Source organism: Pristiophorus japonicus, chromosome 8 (assembly GCF_044704955.1).
Source record: "Pristiophorus japonicus isolate sPriJap1 chromosome 8, sPriJap1.hap1, whole genome shotgun sequence".
NCBI lineage: Eukaryota > Metazoa > Chordata > Chondrichthyes > Pristiophoridae > Pristiophorus > Pristiophorus japonicus.
In genome coordinates, this window is record NC_091984.1 from 106162924 (window position 1) to 106179206 (window position 16283).

Below are 16283 nucleotides of genomic sequence, written 5' to 3' on the forward strand. Positions count from 1 at the left end.
TCAACCGCGGCTGAGAAATTAAGGATAGTGCTAAAACCAAGGAAGAGGCATATAAATTGGCTAGAAAAAGCAACAAAGCTGAGGACTGGGAGAAATTTAGAAGTCAACAGAGGAGGACTAAGGGTTTAATTAAGAGGGGGAAAAGAGAGTTCGAGAGGAAGCTTGCAGGAAACATAAAACTGACTGCAAAAACTTCTATAAATATGTGAAGAGAAAAAAAGATTAGTGAAAACAAATGTAGGTCCCTTGCAGTCGGATTCAGGTGAATTTATAATGGGAACAAGGAAATGCCATACCAATTGAACAAATACTTTGGTTCTGTCTTCACAAAGGAAGACTCAAATAACCTTCCGAATGTACTAGGGGACAGTGGGTCTAGTGAGAAGGAGGAACTGAAGGATATCCTTATAAAGCGGGAAATTGTCTTAGGGAAATTGATGGGATTGAAGGCCGATAAATCCCCGGGGCCTGATACTCTGCATCCCAGAGTACTCAAGGAAGTGGCCCTAGAAATAGTGGATGCATTGGTGATCATTGTCCAACAGTCTATCGACTCTGGATCAGTTCTTATGGACTGGAGGGTAGCTAAATGTAACACCACTTTTTAAAAAAGGAGGGAGAGAAAACGGGTAATTATAGACCGGTTAGTCTGACATCAGTAGTGGGGAAAATGTTGGAATCAATCATTAAGGATGAAATAGCAGCGCATTTGGAAAGCAGTGACATGATTGGTCCAAGTCAGCATGGATTTATGAAAGGGAAATCAAGCTTGACGAATCTTCTGGAATTTTTTGAGGATGTAACTGGTAAAGTGGACAAGGGAGAACCAGTGGATGTGGTGTATTTGGACTTTCAAAAGGTTTTTGACAAGGTCCCGCACAAGAGATTGGTGTGCAAAATCAAAGCACATGGTATTGGGGGTAATGTACTGACGTGGATAGAGAACTGGTTGGCAGACAGGAAGCAGAGAGTCGGGATAAACGGGTCCTTTTCAGAATATACATTAACGATTTAGATGAAGGAATTGAGTGCAATATCTCCGAGTTTGCAGATGACACTAAACTGGATGGCGGTGTGAGCTGTGAGGAGGACGCTAGGAGGCTGCAGGGTGACTTGGACAGGTTAGGCGAGTGGGCAAATGTATGGCAGTTGCAGTATAATGTGGATAAATGTGAGGTTATCCACTTTGGGGGCAAAAACACAAAGGCAGAATATTATCTGAATGCTGACAGATTAGGAAAAGGGGAGGTGCAACGAGACCTGGGTGTCATGTTTCATCAGTCATTGAAAGTTGGCATGCAGGTACAGCAGGCGATGAAGGCGGCAAATGGTATGTTTGCCTTCATAGCTAGAGGATGAGAGTACAGGAGCAAGGGGGGGTATTACTGCAGTTGTACAGGGCCTTGGTGAGGCTTCACCTGGAATATTGTGTTCAATTTTGGTTTCCTAATCTGAGGAAGGACGTTCTTGCTATTGAGGGAGTGCAGCGAAGGTTCACCAGACTGATTCCAGGGATGGCTGGACTGACATACGAGGAGAGACTGGATCAACTGGACCTGTATTCACTGGAGTTTAGAAGGATGAGAGGGGATCTCATAGAAACGTATAAAATTCTGACGGGACTGGACAGGTTAGATGCGGAAAGAATGTTCCCGATGTTGGGGAAGTCCAGAACCAGGGGATATAGTCTTAGGATAAGGGGTAGGCCATTTAGGACGGAGATGAGGAGAAACTTCTTCAATCAGAGAGTTGTTAACCTGTGGAATTCCCTGCCGCAGAGAGTTGTTGATGTCAGTTCATTGGATATATTCAAGAGGGAGTTAGATATGGTCCTTATGGTTAAAGAGATCAAGGGGTATAGAGAGAAAGCAGGAAAGGGGTACTGAGGGAATGATCAGCAATGATCTTATTGAATGGTGGTGCAGGCTCGAAGGGTCAAATGGCCTACTCCGGCACCTTTTTTCTATGTTTCTATGACACAAACAATCTGCAAAGGGATACAGACAAGCTAAGTGAGTGGGCAAACATTTGGCAAATGGAGTATAAAGTGGGAATATGTGAGGTTATCCACTTTGGCAGAAAAAAATAGAAAAGCAAATTATAATTTAAATGGAGAAAAATTGCGAAGTGCTGCAGTACAGAGGGACCTGGGGGGTTCTTGTGCATGAACCACAAAAGGTTAGTATGCAGATACAGCAAGTGATCAGGAAGGCCAATGGAATGTTGGCCTTTATTGCAATGGGGATAGAGTATAAAAGCAAAGAAGTCCTGCTAAAACTGTACAGGGTATTGGTGAGGCCACACCTAGAGTACTGCGTACAGCTTTGATCTCCGTATTTAAGGAAGGATATACTGGCATTGGAGGCTGTTCAGAGAAGGTTTACTAGGTTGATTCCAGAGTTGAGGGGGTTGACTTATGAAGATCGGTTGAGTAGGCTGGGCCTATACTCATTGGAGTTCAGAAGAATGAGAGGTGATCTTATCCAAACATAAGATAATGAGGAGGTCAACAAGGTGGATGCAGAGATGATATTTCCACTCATAGGGGAAACTAAAACTCGGAGGCATAGTCTCACAATAAGGGGCCACCCAATTAAAACTGAAATGAGGAATTTCTTCTCTCACCGGATTGTACATCTGTGGAATTCTCTGCCCCAGGGTGCTGTGGAGGATGGGTCATTGAATATATTTAAGTCGTAGACAGATTTTTGAGCGATAAGGAGAGAGTTATGGGGAGCGGGCAGGGAAGTGGAGCTGAGTTCATGATCAGATCAGCCATGATCTTATTAAATCGCGGAGCAGGCTTGAGGGGTCAAATGGCTTACTCCTGCTCCTATTTCTTATGTTCTTATGTGATTTCTGGGCTAGAACAAGAAGTGACCAAGAAAGCTGCCGGATTGTCAAAAAAAGGAACGTCACAATTGCCAGCCCACCTGGTCTGGCTATAAGTTACTACAGCCTTCTACAACCACAACTTGTAATTATATAGCAACTTTAATGTAGTTAAAAGTACAAAGGCACTTTACAGGAGCGTTATCAAACAAAATTGGACACCGAGCCACATAGGGGATACAGTATTATGGAAGATGAACAAAAGCTTGGTCAAAGTGGTAAGTTTTAAGGAGCGTCTTAAAGAAGAGAGGTAGAGAGGCAGAGAGGTTTACGGAGGGAATTCCAGAGCTGAGGGCCTTAGTAGCTGAAGGCAGGGCTGCCAATAGTGTAGCGATTAAAATCGGGGATGCTCAAGAGACCAGAATTGGAGGCATCTTGGAGCGCAGATATCTGAGGGGTGTAGGGCTGCAGATTACAGAGATAGCGTGCACAAAGGGGTTGACTCTAAATACTCTCCAAAGTGGCCGAGCAAGCCGCTCCATTGTACAAACAATTGCTACAAAAAGGGAGTCCACCATCACCACCTCAGCATCACCCACATACATCCCGATAACAAGTAATAAAAAGTCCTTCAAAAACTCCTGCAAATAACATTCAAACTCAGATTAAAGACTCATTTCTTGATTGGAACCATATCTAAATAGTTAAGTGCCACAGGTGCAGCAGGTACAGCTATCACATACTATACCCAGTAACACAAACTGACCAGCACACTTCACTTTGGTCCAGGGCTTGTGCACCCTAAGCCTGCATTCCACTTATACATTCTTTCTGTCCTGCCTGTAACCATTTGATACATTGCCCTCATCAAAACAGAAACCACCAAAAAAAAATGTATTTTGCCAAATGGAATCTTGAGAGCATCTTAATGAATAATTAAAACTAGTAGAGACCCGCAAAATATTTGCAGTCAAATTAGTATCTTTATTGCAATAGTACTTGTTTAGACTATCAACTTCTTTGTCTAAAGAATCAAGACTGATGTCCTCCCTCCCTCACCCTCTCCCACTCCCACCAGGTGCTCTTCTCAGCTCTGCAGCAACGCCTGGGGAGGCCCCCCGCCCACCCCACACCACATTGGCCCCGCCGCATCTACTGTTGCCTCCTCATTGGAGCAGATCCAGCATAAATCAAACTTTTAAAATTCGCGCCATCGTTCCCTGCCCCGATTGATTGCAAGGCCGGGCGGGCCCTGATCGCCCATTGGTCGGTGCAACTGTCACTCAGTCTGAACCACGTGCTCCCAACCCCCTGGCCTCACCCCAGGACAGACAAAAACTGACTATTATTATTATAATAGATAAGGTTTGCAAATAGGAAAAATAGAAAAGTTACAATTGTGACATCCAAACATGCTTATAAGATTTGCTTCTTACTTTAAATGGCAGAACTCCAGCAACAAAGGCTCTCCCATGAATCTTTGTAATTGTTCCTCTTTCTGTCATGTTTATTGGAGTAAGCTGTTTTATTGGAGACATATTTACTCTCACTTCACCTCCACCCTTTGGATAGTAACCTCTGTAAAACATACGAGTCGAGTGGCTCAAACACAGCAGTATTCACCTCCAACAATTTCAAACACATTAATGAATTTACATCATAGGCTAAGTTGGTAAATCACCAAGGCTCCCTGCTCCAGATCACTACCCTGCTAGAAAATGCATATGTTTGAATACGTAATCACAGCTTTGTTGTGGTGCTTTTTTATGTTCAATACCATATCAATGTTCACCATCTTGGTTTATACATGAAGAATGGTCACTTGAGTAAGGTATCAAAAGGTGCCTAGTGTTGTGCAGCCGTATCTCAGCAGTGGAATTCACCCTGGTGTCTTGGCCAATATTTATCCCACTAAAAAATTATTTGATTAGTACATTTCTGCTGTGGAACCTTGCCATGTACAAATTGGCTGTTGTGGTTCCTCCATTACAACAATGACTACACTTGAAAAGTACTTAATTGGCTGTAAAGTGCTTTGGGAAGTCATGAGGTCATGAAAGGCACTATATAAATTCAAGTCCTTCCTTCCTTAATATTGTCCTTGTTGCCACAGGAAGAGCTACCGGTTCTCTCATTTGGTACTCCTTAGTTGTTTCCACGTTGGTCCATTTATGAGTACACAGCCAATTTGGTAAAGTTGTATTCCACAATGTGAACAAGTCTGGTTACGTGCAAAATAGTAATGTAAGTCACAAATTTCAGTTCTGCCATGGATTGACTCTCTGACTCACTCCTGTAAATGGACTCCACGTCTTAGATTTAGCAGTGTGCCCATGCTATCCAATATTTAATCATGTGATACGATAACCCAGGGGTGTAATGATATGAACTCTGAACTGAATTAAATGTCATGTCTTTCATGCGTCCTCATTAATTCAGTTGTGTTTTTTTTTTTAAACAACACAAATGCACATACAAAATAATAAGTTAGAATCAAAATTCATTTACTTCACTTAACTTCAAACCCCTGCTCAAGAATAATAAAAATAATAAAATAAGTTGCCTTACATTGCATTAGCAAGCTGACTAAAACTTGCTTTTGTTCAATCTAACAATGAAACAGACAAAAGCTTACAAGGGTTTGAATGGCACAACACTTACAATAAACTGCCTAGGCAGAGAGGAAGAAGAGGATTCCTAACAGGAACCAGCAGCAGAACGGAGACAGAATTTTCACCTGCATCTCTTCGATTTTAGTTCATATGGAGACAGGTGGGTCACATCATATAAATAAGCTTATTTGCGATGGAGGGGGAGTTGCAAATTTAGAATTTTTAGTCAATACAGGTGTGACGTCTGAAATCCGGAAACCTCGGGACCAAGGCCATTACGGGTATTTCCGGATTTCGGAACACCGAGGTAGGTAGGGAAGGGGAAGGGAGGGGATAGGGTCGGGAGAAGTAAGGGGGGGTCAGGAGGCCAAGGTAAAGGGGGGGAGGGGGCAGTCGAGCAGCTGGAAGTCGGGCGGCCGAGACAGGGGCGGTCGGGGTCGGACGGCCAAGGCGGGATAGTCCGTAATCCGGATTTCGTAACATTTTCCGCTTTCCGGACGACCCCGCCACAGATCGGCCCAGTATCTGGAACATTCCGAATTCCAGAACTTCAGATTTTGGACGCTTAACCTACAGTAGATGGACAAGGAAGTAAAATAAACAACTATGCTTAGGCCACTATTTGTAAGCTTCCTACGATTAAAAAGAAAGTTGTTTAATCCAATATATTTTACAAGCTTCCTGTCACTGTTTACAAGTACCTATCTGACAGAGACTAAAATACCACCATATCATATAATCAGAGAGTAGCATAGTTACACTTGAGCCAGCTTTTATGGGGTACACTACAACTCCCTCCACGTTCGCTGAGGCGATGGGAAGTGGAAAAACCTGGCCTGTGTCTCCCCAAAAAGCTAAGGTTCAGGGCTTACCATTTGCGGACCCACTACATAAATGCATTTTCCTAAATATTAAAAAATAAATTAAGTCATAGTAACTTTTACTGCTACACGTGGAATGAAGCACTTTATAACTGTGTTGTTTTTAGAAATATTTTTTCCCAATCAAGGTGAAGGAGTTCATTGTGGATAATGGTGCATTTTTGTACTTAAATCAGATACAACATAAGCCAGATGCACAAATCCCCCTGTTCTGTTCCACTAATGTGTTGCGTCCCCAATCGCAGAATTCCACCTCTTATTACACCAGTCTGACACATCCATTTCCCGCACCATACTCAGTGAGAATCAACATAGTGCCAAATTATGAGCCAATTTTATGTTAAATTCTACACGAGAAATAAAACATTGGGCTGTTTTCACAAGATAATATTTTGAGAATTATTATTCACACAATGTTCATGTTGAATGAGGAATTTCACAGCTGACTGTGATTTCAATATACAAGAATCATTTCCACGTTTAGTAGTGAAAGGACTTGGGTAAAAATCAACATTAGTTGGTATTAACTCAGCACTGTTCTTTCAAATGGTGAAGACTATCATTCACATTGCTTATTCAAGTACATGTCAGCCAGCTATATAATTTTCAAAATCCAGTCCTTTATACCCACCTCATTTTTAAATCACAGTTGAACTGAAATCCAAATTTTTCAATAATTGGTTTAAATACCTGAAATACAGAAAGTCTGATTAATTCAATTTTTTTTTAAAAAAAGTCAATTTAACGGACAAATATAAAAATGTTGCAGCTGCTATTAACCTATACCCGACGATTATCATACGAGCCTTTTTTTAAACATTAGTTTCTGGGATGTGGGTATCGCTGGCAAGGCCAACATTTATTGCCCATCCCTAATTGCCCTTGAGAAGATGGTGGTGAGCTGCCTTCTTGAACCACTGAAATCCTTGTGGTGAAGGTACTCCCACAGTGCTGTTAGGGAGAGTTTTCCAGGACTTTGAAGAAATGGAGATATATTTCCAAGTCAGGCTGGTGTCTGACTTGGAGTGAAATTTAGAGGTGGTGGTATTTCCATGCACCTGCTGCCCTTGTCCTTCTAGGTGGTAGAGCTCACGGGTTTGGGAGATGCTTGGAGTCTTGGAGAGCTACTGCAGTGCATCTTGCAGATGGTACACACTGCAGCCACAGTGCACAGGTGGTGGAGGGAGTGAATGGTGAAGGTGGTGGATGGGGTGCCAATCAAGCGGCTTTGTCCTGGATGGTGTCGAGCTTCTTGAGTGGTTGGAGTTGCACTCATCCAGACAAATAGAGAATATTCTATCACACTCCTGACTTGTACCTTGTAGATGGTGGAAAGGCTTTGGGGAGTCAGAGGTGAGACACTCACCACAGAATACCCAGCCTCTGACCTGCTCTTGTTGCCACAGTATTTATGTGGCTGGTCCAGTTAAGTTTCTGGTCAATGATGACCCCCCCCCCCCCCCCAGGATGTTGATGGTGGGGGATTCGGCAATGGTATTGCTGTTGAATGTCAAGGGGCGGTGGTGCGACACTCGCTTGTTGGAGATAGTCATTGCCTGGCACTTGTGTGGCGCGAATGTTACTTGCCACTTATCAGCTCAAGCCTGAATGTCGTCCAGGTCTTGCTGCATGTGGGCATGGACTGCTTCATTTTCTGAGGAGTTACGATGGAGAGAAGGTAATTTTAGAAGCAGCTGAAGATGGTTGGGCCTAGGACACTGCCTAACTCGTGTCTGCAGTGTTAAAAGTTGACAGCCAAGATTCAAATGTTTGCAGTCAGTCAGAATAATTTTTCATTTTTACTCTTTATTTGCCACTCATTTTAGATCCTGATCCTGTTTCAAGGATAGAGAGAGCAAGTGGCCTTCACTCCCACAACATAGTCAAGATTCACAATGTGGAGACTGAACATGAATCCTACTCACACTCCTCTGAGGTAGAGGGAAGAGGAAAAAGCTAGGTTTCCCTTGCTATTCATTCAAGTGTCCTTGCTGGAAGGCATTTCAGTGCAGATGTCAGCTGCTTTAGGATTGTGCTACATTGTGATGCCCTTCAAGACCAAATAGCCTTCCCACACTTACAATCTTGACTCACACTAGGATGAAGTACCAGAGGATTGCCGTACAAAAATCCCATTTAGTCAAATACTCTACATAATTTTAAGATAATCTTATCACAGGATTAATTTAACTTCACTGATTTGTATGTAGAACAATTTCCCATAAAACAAATGCACACACCCTGAAGAAATACGAAACAAGATCTATTAGCTTGGTAATACATAGATGCATGGCAACAAAGTGTCATAATACAGCAGTGTCCATGGCACTGGATTTTAAAAATTAAATGCTTTCATTGATCTTCCAGTCAATCTGTTTAAATATTTAGTAAAACAGAAACCTTTTTTATTAAAAAATAGAAAAAAGCAAACTTCTAATGCAGAAACTGTTCAGTCAAAAGACCATGGTACTGAACAGTGAAACTGAATTGTTAGTGCAGGAAGATGATTCTGTGAAAATGGCAGGATATATGTCCTGTAAAACATAACTCTGACCTCAATCATACTGCCAGGAGACATATACGAAGAGAGGGAAATCAGAGGTCGCAAGTGTCAGGCTCAAGAACAGCTTGAAAGATCCCCGTGAGTTGGTCGACTGCTCTCTTTGCCAAACCAATATGGATACCGTGAAAGGGAGGGTTCAAAGAAATCAAACAAAGCAAAATTGAAGCAGCTATTTAAAACCATAAATATACATGCAAAAATAATAAAAATTCAGCAAGACTGTACTTTTGTAACCAATTTCATATTAAGGCAAAAATACTGTCTCTAGGAAAGCAAGACAAGAGTAGTTAGATTCTTCTACATTTATGCAACTCCAGTATTTCCCTCACAACTCCACAAGCACCATACTAGCTCTTACATGCAAGGTATAGTCGATTTGTGGAGCCATCTCAGCATTAGTCCCTCCTCGTAAAACCAGTTCTGATGGAGAAGCAGCAAAGAGTACACATGGAGTAGAGACCTGCATTAATAGACAGACGCTCCTAGAAAACAAAACACACAACAAATATCAAAGTGCAATCACTGTGCATGACAAATAGCATTCTGGAAAAAAAAAATCAGCACATTTAGACAGTTCACCTAAGTTTCTTGGGAGCTCTGTCGACAAGTTAGCTTTCCTGACAACAACCTTTTCACGAATACACTCTGGTGATGAGTGACAGGTTCTTATAGTGCTGCATATAAAACGACACTCACATACATGCACTGGGTCTCTTTAGGAAATTGAGGAACTTTCATCAAATCGATGTCAGCTTCAACACAATATTCTAAATAGCAAAATATATTCAGTTACATTTTAAACAATTTAACTTCCATTATAATTTAGCATAAAGGCCCCCAAAGCTAACAGCTCCCTGACTAAACTTCAGGAAGATCCAAGAAGCTGTTTCAATGTTTGTAATTATATTCTAATGTTGCCATTTGGAACCATTCACAAGATTTTTTTTTGTCCACTCTGTCCACAATATCGCTCAAGATCAAGCACAATGGACTTTTTACTAATTACATATTTTAACATTAATTTAGGATGCAATTTCTAAAATTTTAATTAATAAAATATTAAAGTAAGCTTGGGTCAACAAGATATCTTTTGACAATTGCACACCGCACCGGAACTAGCGCGAAGAATTTGAGTACAGAAGACTTGGAATCTAAAAGGCGGGTAAGTTTCATAATTTGTTAAGTATCATGACCTTTTTCAACATTTTGTACATGTATCTCATAAATCAAGAGCTGCTCCTAACGTGTAAATGCCAATTTTTGTCCTTTTGTAACAAGCTCACCTGGTGTTTCCATGTCTGGCAGCTTCAGTGTTCCCCTACCAGCAACCATGGATTGCAGTTTTCTACCTGCTTGAGTCATAACTCACATCAAGTCATGATCACCCAGCACCCCTGTGTTCACTGACCTACATTGGCTTCCGGTTAAGCAAAGTCTCGATTTCAAAATTCTCACCCTTGTTTACAAATCCCGCCACGATCTGGCCCCTCCCTATCTCTGTAATCTCTTTCAGCCTCACAACCCTACGAGATGTCTGCGCTCCTCAAATTCTGACCTGGAGTATCTCTGATTGTAACTGCTCAACCATCAGTGGCCATGCCTTCAGCTGCTTGGGCCCTAAGCTCTGGAGCTCCCTTCCTAAACCTCTCTTTCCTCCTTTAAAACGCTCCTTAAAACATACCTCTTTAACCAAGCCTTTGGTCATCTGCTGTAATTTCTTCTTCTGTGGCTCGGTGTCAAATTTATCTGTTTTATCTTGTATCACTACTGTGAAGCACCTTGGGACATTTTACTATCTTAAAAGGTGCTATATAAAATATAAGTAGTTGTTGTTGCTCTAATCCCATTTGCCATTTTTCCTCAGTGGTGACTAAATTGTCTCTCCTTGGTCTTGCGCATGCAGTAACAAGGGGTGTTATCGAGAAGGGATTATTCCATCTAACTAGTGACGTGAATAGACCATTTTCCCCTGACGATGACAATGTTGGACAGCACCAACTTCAGTGTCCCATTTGACCCCAAGTTTTGCTTCCGAGCCTATAATCCTCTCCATTACAGAGACTGCTTGCTTCCACTTCCATAACATGACCTGCCTCTCTGCCCCTACATCACGCCATCTGCCTTGTTGCCTCCATAATCAACTATACCAATACTTTCTTGGCCAACCTCCCATCTTCCACCCTCCATAAACTTCAGCTTGTCAAAAACTCTGCTGCCTGTATCCCATCACTCCAGGTCGCACTCACCCATTGCCCGTGTCCTTACTGACCTACATTGGCTCCCAATCCCCCAATACAGTCCCCACTGCTTATAATGGATGAGTTGGTGTTAACGCAATTTTCCCGCTACAAGCAATTGATGGTGTGCCCTTCTCAAAAGTCTCAGACAGAACAATTAAACCCAAACAGTTGCACTGCAATACTAAGACACTCAGCTCTGTAGTTGATTGGTGTTGAATGTAGTTGAACAGTACTTAATCTCTCTTTGAACTGGCCGAAATAGCCAGCACGCTTAGTGTGTTATAAGTGCCACCATTGAAATTGACATCAGTGGAAATTAAAATGGTTCATGTCATTTGCCTGATATAGGTGGCTGCCTGCGATGCGATAAGTGTGGAAGATCTAAGTGGTAGGGACTGGAATTCCAATGTAACTTTTTTTTAATCCACATGTTTAAATCTCTTTGTGGCTCAATCTTATCACCATAACCTCCTCCAGCCCTACAACCCTCCCCAAAGTCTTTGTTCCTCTAACAGTGACCTCTTGTGTAACCCTGCACCTTTTCTCCACGATTGGTGTTCATGCTTTCAGCCACCTCAGCCCAAAGCTCTAGAATTCTTTCCCTAAATCTTTCTGCCTCTCTACCTCACCCTCCACCAGTAAACATCCTCCATTAGAATCCACCTCTTTGACCAAGCTTTTATCACCTCTCCTAACATCACTTTCTTTGTCTAAGTGCCCATTTTTTGCTTGCATCTCTGAAATGCCTTGGGAAATTGTTATACACTACATAAACGCAAGTTGCTATTGCAGTAAATACTCCACATCCAAGCAGGAGCTGGGTTTAAAGCTAATTCTGGACATCGATGGGGAGAATCTCAGAAACATTGAGCAAAGAGAGAGAAAAACAGTAAGTGATCTATGACATTAAGTTATCATGGTTTACAAGACAAAGATTACTCAATATCTCCTGCTGGAAACTGCATGCGTGGGCAATTTCGGCGAGGACAAGTAAAATTGAGTATTGGCAGGCTGTATCTTAGTTCATGCATCAAGAATGGCCAAGGCGAGATACTCGAAGACTGCCAGCAGCCATAAAGATCCTCAGATTCCATGGTGCCATGACACAGCTTTTTCTACTATCTTCAGTTGCTCAACTAAGTTTACACTCTACACCCTTCTTTGACAGCATCTCCCAAACCCATGATCTCCACCACCTAAAGAACAAGGGCAGCAGATGCACGAGAACAACATCACCTATAAGTTCCCCTCAAAGTCATACACCATTCTGACTTGGAAATATATCGCTGTTCCGTCATTGTCACTGGGTCAAAACTCTGGAACTCCCTACATAACAGCAATATGGGAGTACCTTCACCACACGAACTGCAGCAGTTCACGGCAACTGCTCAGCACCACCTTCTCAAGGGCAATTGGGGATGGGGGAATAGATGCTGGCCTTGCCAGTGACGTTCACATCCCGCAAATGAATAAAAAACCTAACTGCATCAGAATCTCAGTAAGTTAGTCTCTCAACTGTAGCACTGTTGCCAGGCTGAGTTAGTTACTTACATCATTCAGATTATATTTTTCAGCCAACATTTTATCAAAAGCCCTTGTAATTAGGGTATAAAAATACCTTTTATTTTTCGCTTATTGTCAATGTTTGTTGGTATTCTTCCAAGGGCCAAGATGTGAAGTTCCACATCAAATGTAAACATATTGAGCTCTGCTTGTATTAATGAATACAAGGAAAATCAATTGATTACCCTAGTTCTGCTACATAGTTAGGCTCCTACTTTGTTCCCCTCGAAATAAAAGTTAACTCAGAGTCTGTACTTGTGCTTACCCAGCTGTTTTTGTATCTGCAACGTGGTTTCCTCCTTTGATTTTACCCGGAGAGAAGGAAATTTCTGTAGAACCGACATTTGCTCCTTCAAGGTGACCATCACATAAATCACAAACCATCTCGAGTCCTGACAGATGCTGCGGCCTTAAGATCAAAACAATTTTTTTTAGTATTCATACAAACTAGGTTTTTACGGTTTTTGCATGTGAATTTTTGCGCTCATTAAGATGAGGTATATTGGTATTTAGCACCCAGGGTCTGCATCAAGCACTCCCTGGTCAAGGACACCAGAGTTAGTTGCAGAATAATCTTCCCTCCATTCTGCACCAACAATGTGCCTCAGGCACAATCACAGAAGAATATCTCTCATTTTGTACCAATTTAATATTCTTCCATTTCTGACACCAGCTATCTGTAGCCCTAAGTGGGACTGCAAATTATAGCCAAATTAAGGACAGTTTTCTGCAGGCCCATAGCCATTGGCAACTGGTTTCAAACCATCCAAGCTCATTTCACAAAGGATACTTAAAGCCACATATGGATGAAACTTTCATCTCATCAGACTAGTCTGATTTTAAACCACATTACAACATCACCAACTCTTCCCACAGACTTTAGTTTCATAATCAACCAGCTATTATCAACATTTAACAGACACATTCACAGAAGTTCTCCGGACACTGTTGATCAAGACTTTCCAGCGAGATGTGACCTGTAAATTATCTAACTTGGGTACTGATTATTAAAAAAAGCTTATTTTTAGGCTCATTTTTTTTTTTTAATTCTGAAGTAAATTCAAGAATATTTTATAGATGTCAGTTTACTTTTGGCCTGGTTACCATCACTTAAAAAACTTTAGCACTTAAAAAAAAAGAGTTTTAGCATGCATCACCCAGGTTTAAGTATAATTACCTACTGTTGTAAATCTGTGGCAAAAATTGGGAAGAGGAACAGAAAGGAGCAGGCCAATGATGAAACTGAGCTTAGAATATTGCAGAACATAAGAAAAAGGAGCAGGAGTAGGCCATTCGATCCTTCGAGTCTGCTCCACTATTCAATAACATCACTGCGAATCTTCTACCTCAACTCCACCTTCCCGCACTATCCCCATATTCCCTTAAAATCCAAAAATCTGTCGCTCTCTGTCTTGAATATAGAATGCAACAAAGAAACAGCTGGAATCTGATGAATGAACAGTGGTGATTAACAGAAACTGTAAGTAATGAAAATCAGAAATAAAAACAAAATGTTGGAGGAGAGGAATAAACAGTTACGTTTAATGGATTTCTAGCTGGATTGTAAAGTGATGGGACCACAAAAGAATCTTTTCAGTTTTTGTTTAGTTTGTGTGGTGGAGGTCAGAGGATCTCAGATGGAACGGAAGGACCTTCAGACCTGATGATAGTTGCCATTCAGGATATTGATTAAACGTTCCTCTGTATGCATTATATATAAATAGAAGTGTTGTCACCAAGTTTATTTAGTACATATAAGAACCAATATACTGAAAGAAAACAAAAAAAAATTAAACCACTGGCAAATTACTTTTTTGTCCAATAGTCTTAATTCATCACCTCAAATCACTCCAACCATTGACACTGATAGATCTGTAACCACCAGAACTTCATCTTTACTTCACAGTCTTCTAAAGTGTAGACAAGGTTTTTTCGAGCGTACAAAAATCTTCACTTACTCCATTCTAAGTTAGTTTAGAGTAAGTTTTCACCTCATGAAACTTTGGGCTCAAAAGCAAGGGCTAATAAATATGAATATAATAATGAATATTAGGATGTGGGTAGTAATGTACCACAAGGATGTGTTCTGAGACCTCTTCTTTTCCATTTATATACAAGATTTTAACCGCTAGCACAGGAGAAATTATATTGAAATTTGCTGATGATACCAAGTTAGGGGGCATAACAAACTAAGCAAGAATGCAAGAGGACAGGTATCAGATTGGGCAGTTACATACATATGAAATACAATGCAGAGAGTGTGAAATAACAAATTCTTATAAAAAGAACAGTGAAAGGTAGTAAGCAGCAACATTCTCAACAGAATGGAAGAACAAAGAATCATGGGGATGCAAATATATTTGATCTTTAAGGTGGGAGTACAGGTAGAAGCAGCCAAAAAAATAAGAAGCAAATGGGATTCTAGATATATGCAAAATACTTAAGGGGCAATGATTACAAATGCAATGAGGTGACATTGAATTTGTACAAGATATTTATTATACCACATTTGGAGTATTATGTGCAATTCTGGGCATCCCTTATACAAACGATATTACAGTTATGAAAGGGTAAAGTGAAGATTCACTGGAACGATACTCCCGGTTAAGCAACGCTTCGATTTCAAAAATTATCATCCTGGTTTTCAAACCCCTCCATATCTTTGTAATCTCCTTCAGCCTCTCACCTGCCCACCCCACGCCCCCCGCCCGCCCTCTCCCCCAAGATATCTGCCCTCAAGCATCCCTGATTATAATCGCTCAACCTTTGGTGGCAGTGCATTCTGTTGCCTTGGCCCCAAGGTCTGGAATTCCCTGCCTAAACCTCCCCGCCTCACTTTCTTTCTTTAAGACACTCCTTAAAAACTACACCTCCTTATGTGGCTCGGTGTCAAATTTTTTGACTTATAATACTCCTGTGAAGCGCCTTGGGACATTTTACTACGTTAAAGGCACAATATTAATCTAAGTTACAAGAACATAAGAAAGCAGGAAGTTATAAGAACATAAGAAATCAGGCCGTACGGCACCTCGAGCTGCTCCGCCATTTAATACAATCATGGCAGATCCGATCATGTACTCAGGTCCATTTCCCTGCCCGCTCCCCATAACCCCTTATCGGTTAAGAAACTGTCCATCTCTGTCTTAAATTTATTCAATGTCCCGGCTTCCACAGCTCTCTGAGGCAGCGAATTCCACAGATTTACAACCCTCAGGGAAGAAATTCCTCCTCATCTCAGTTTTAAATGGGCGTCTCCTTATTCTAAGATTATGCCCCCTAGTTCTAGTCTCCCCCATCAGTGGAAACATCCTCTCTACATCCACCTTGTCAAGCTCCCTCAATCTTATACATTTCGATAAGATCACCTCTCATGCTTCTGAATTCTAATGAGTAGAGGCCCAATCTCCTCAACCTTTCCTCATAAGTCAACCCCCTCATCTCTGAAATCAACCTAGTAAACCTTCTCTGAACTGCCTCCAGAGCATGTATATCCTTTCATAAATATGGAAGCCAAAACTGTACACAGTATTCCAGGTGTGGCCTCACCAATACCCTGAATAACTATAGCAAGACTTCCCTGCTTTTATACTCC

General features: G+C 41.4%; 1 protein-coding gene across 2 annotated transcripts in view; it reads right to left on the minus strand.

Moving 5' to 3' along the window:
* Positions 1-16283, minus strand: part of rtca (RNA 3'-terminal phosphate cyclase) — a 41778-nt gene that overhangs the window by 13567 nt on the left and 11928 nt on the right. For both annotated transcript variants that reach the window (XM_070886174.1, XM_070886175.1), the window contains exons 3-6: positions 12957-13100; positions 9247-9370; positions 6957-7015; positions 4269-4410 (exon numbers count right to left, since the gene is read on the minus strand). In XM_070886174.1, the coding sequence (XP_070742275.1) occupies positions 4269-4410; positions 6957-7015; positions 9247-9370; positions 12957-13100 (469 nt within the window). The remainder of the gene's footprint in view (positions 1-4268; positions 4411-6956; positions 7016-9246; positions 9371-12956; positions 13101-16283) is intronic.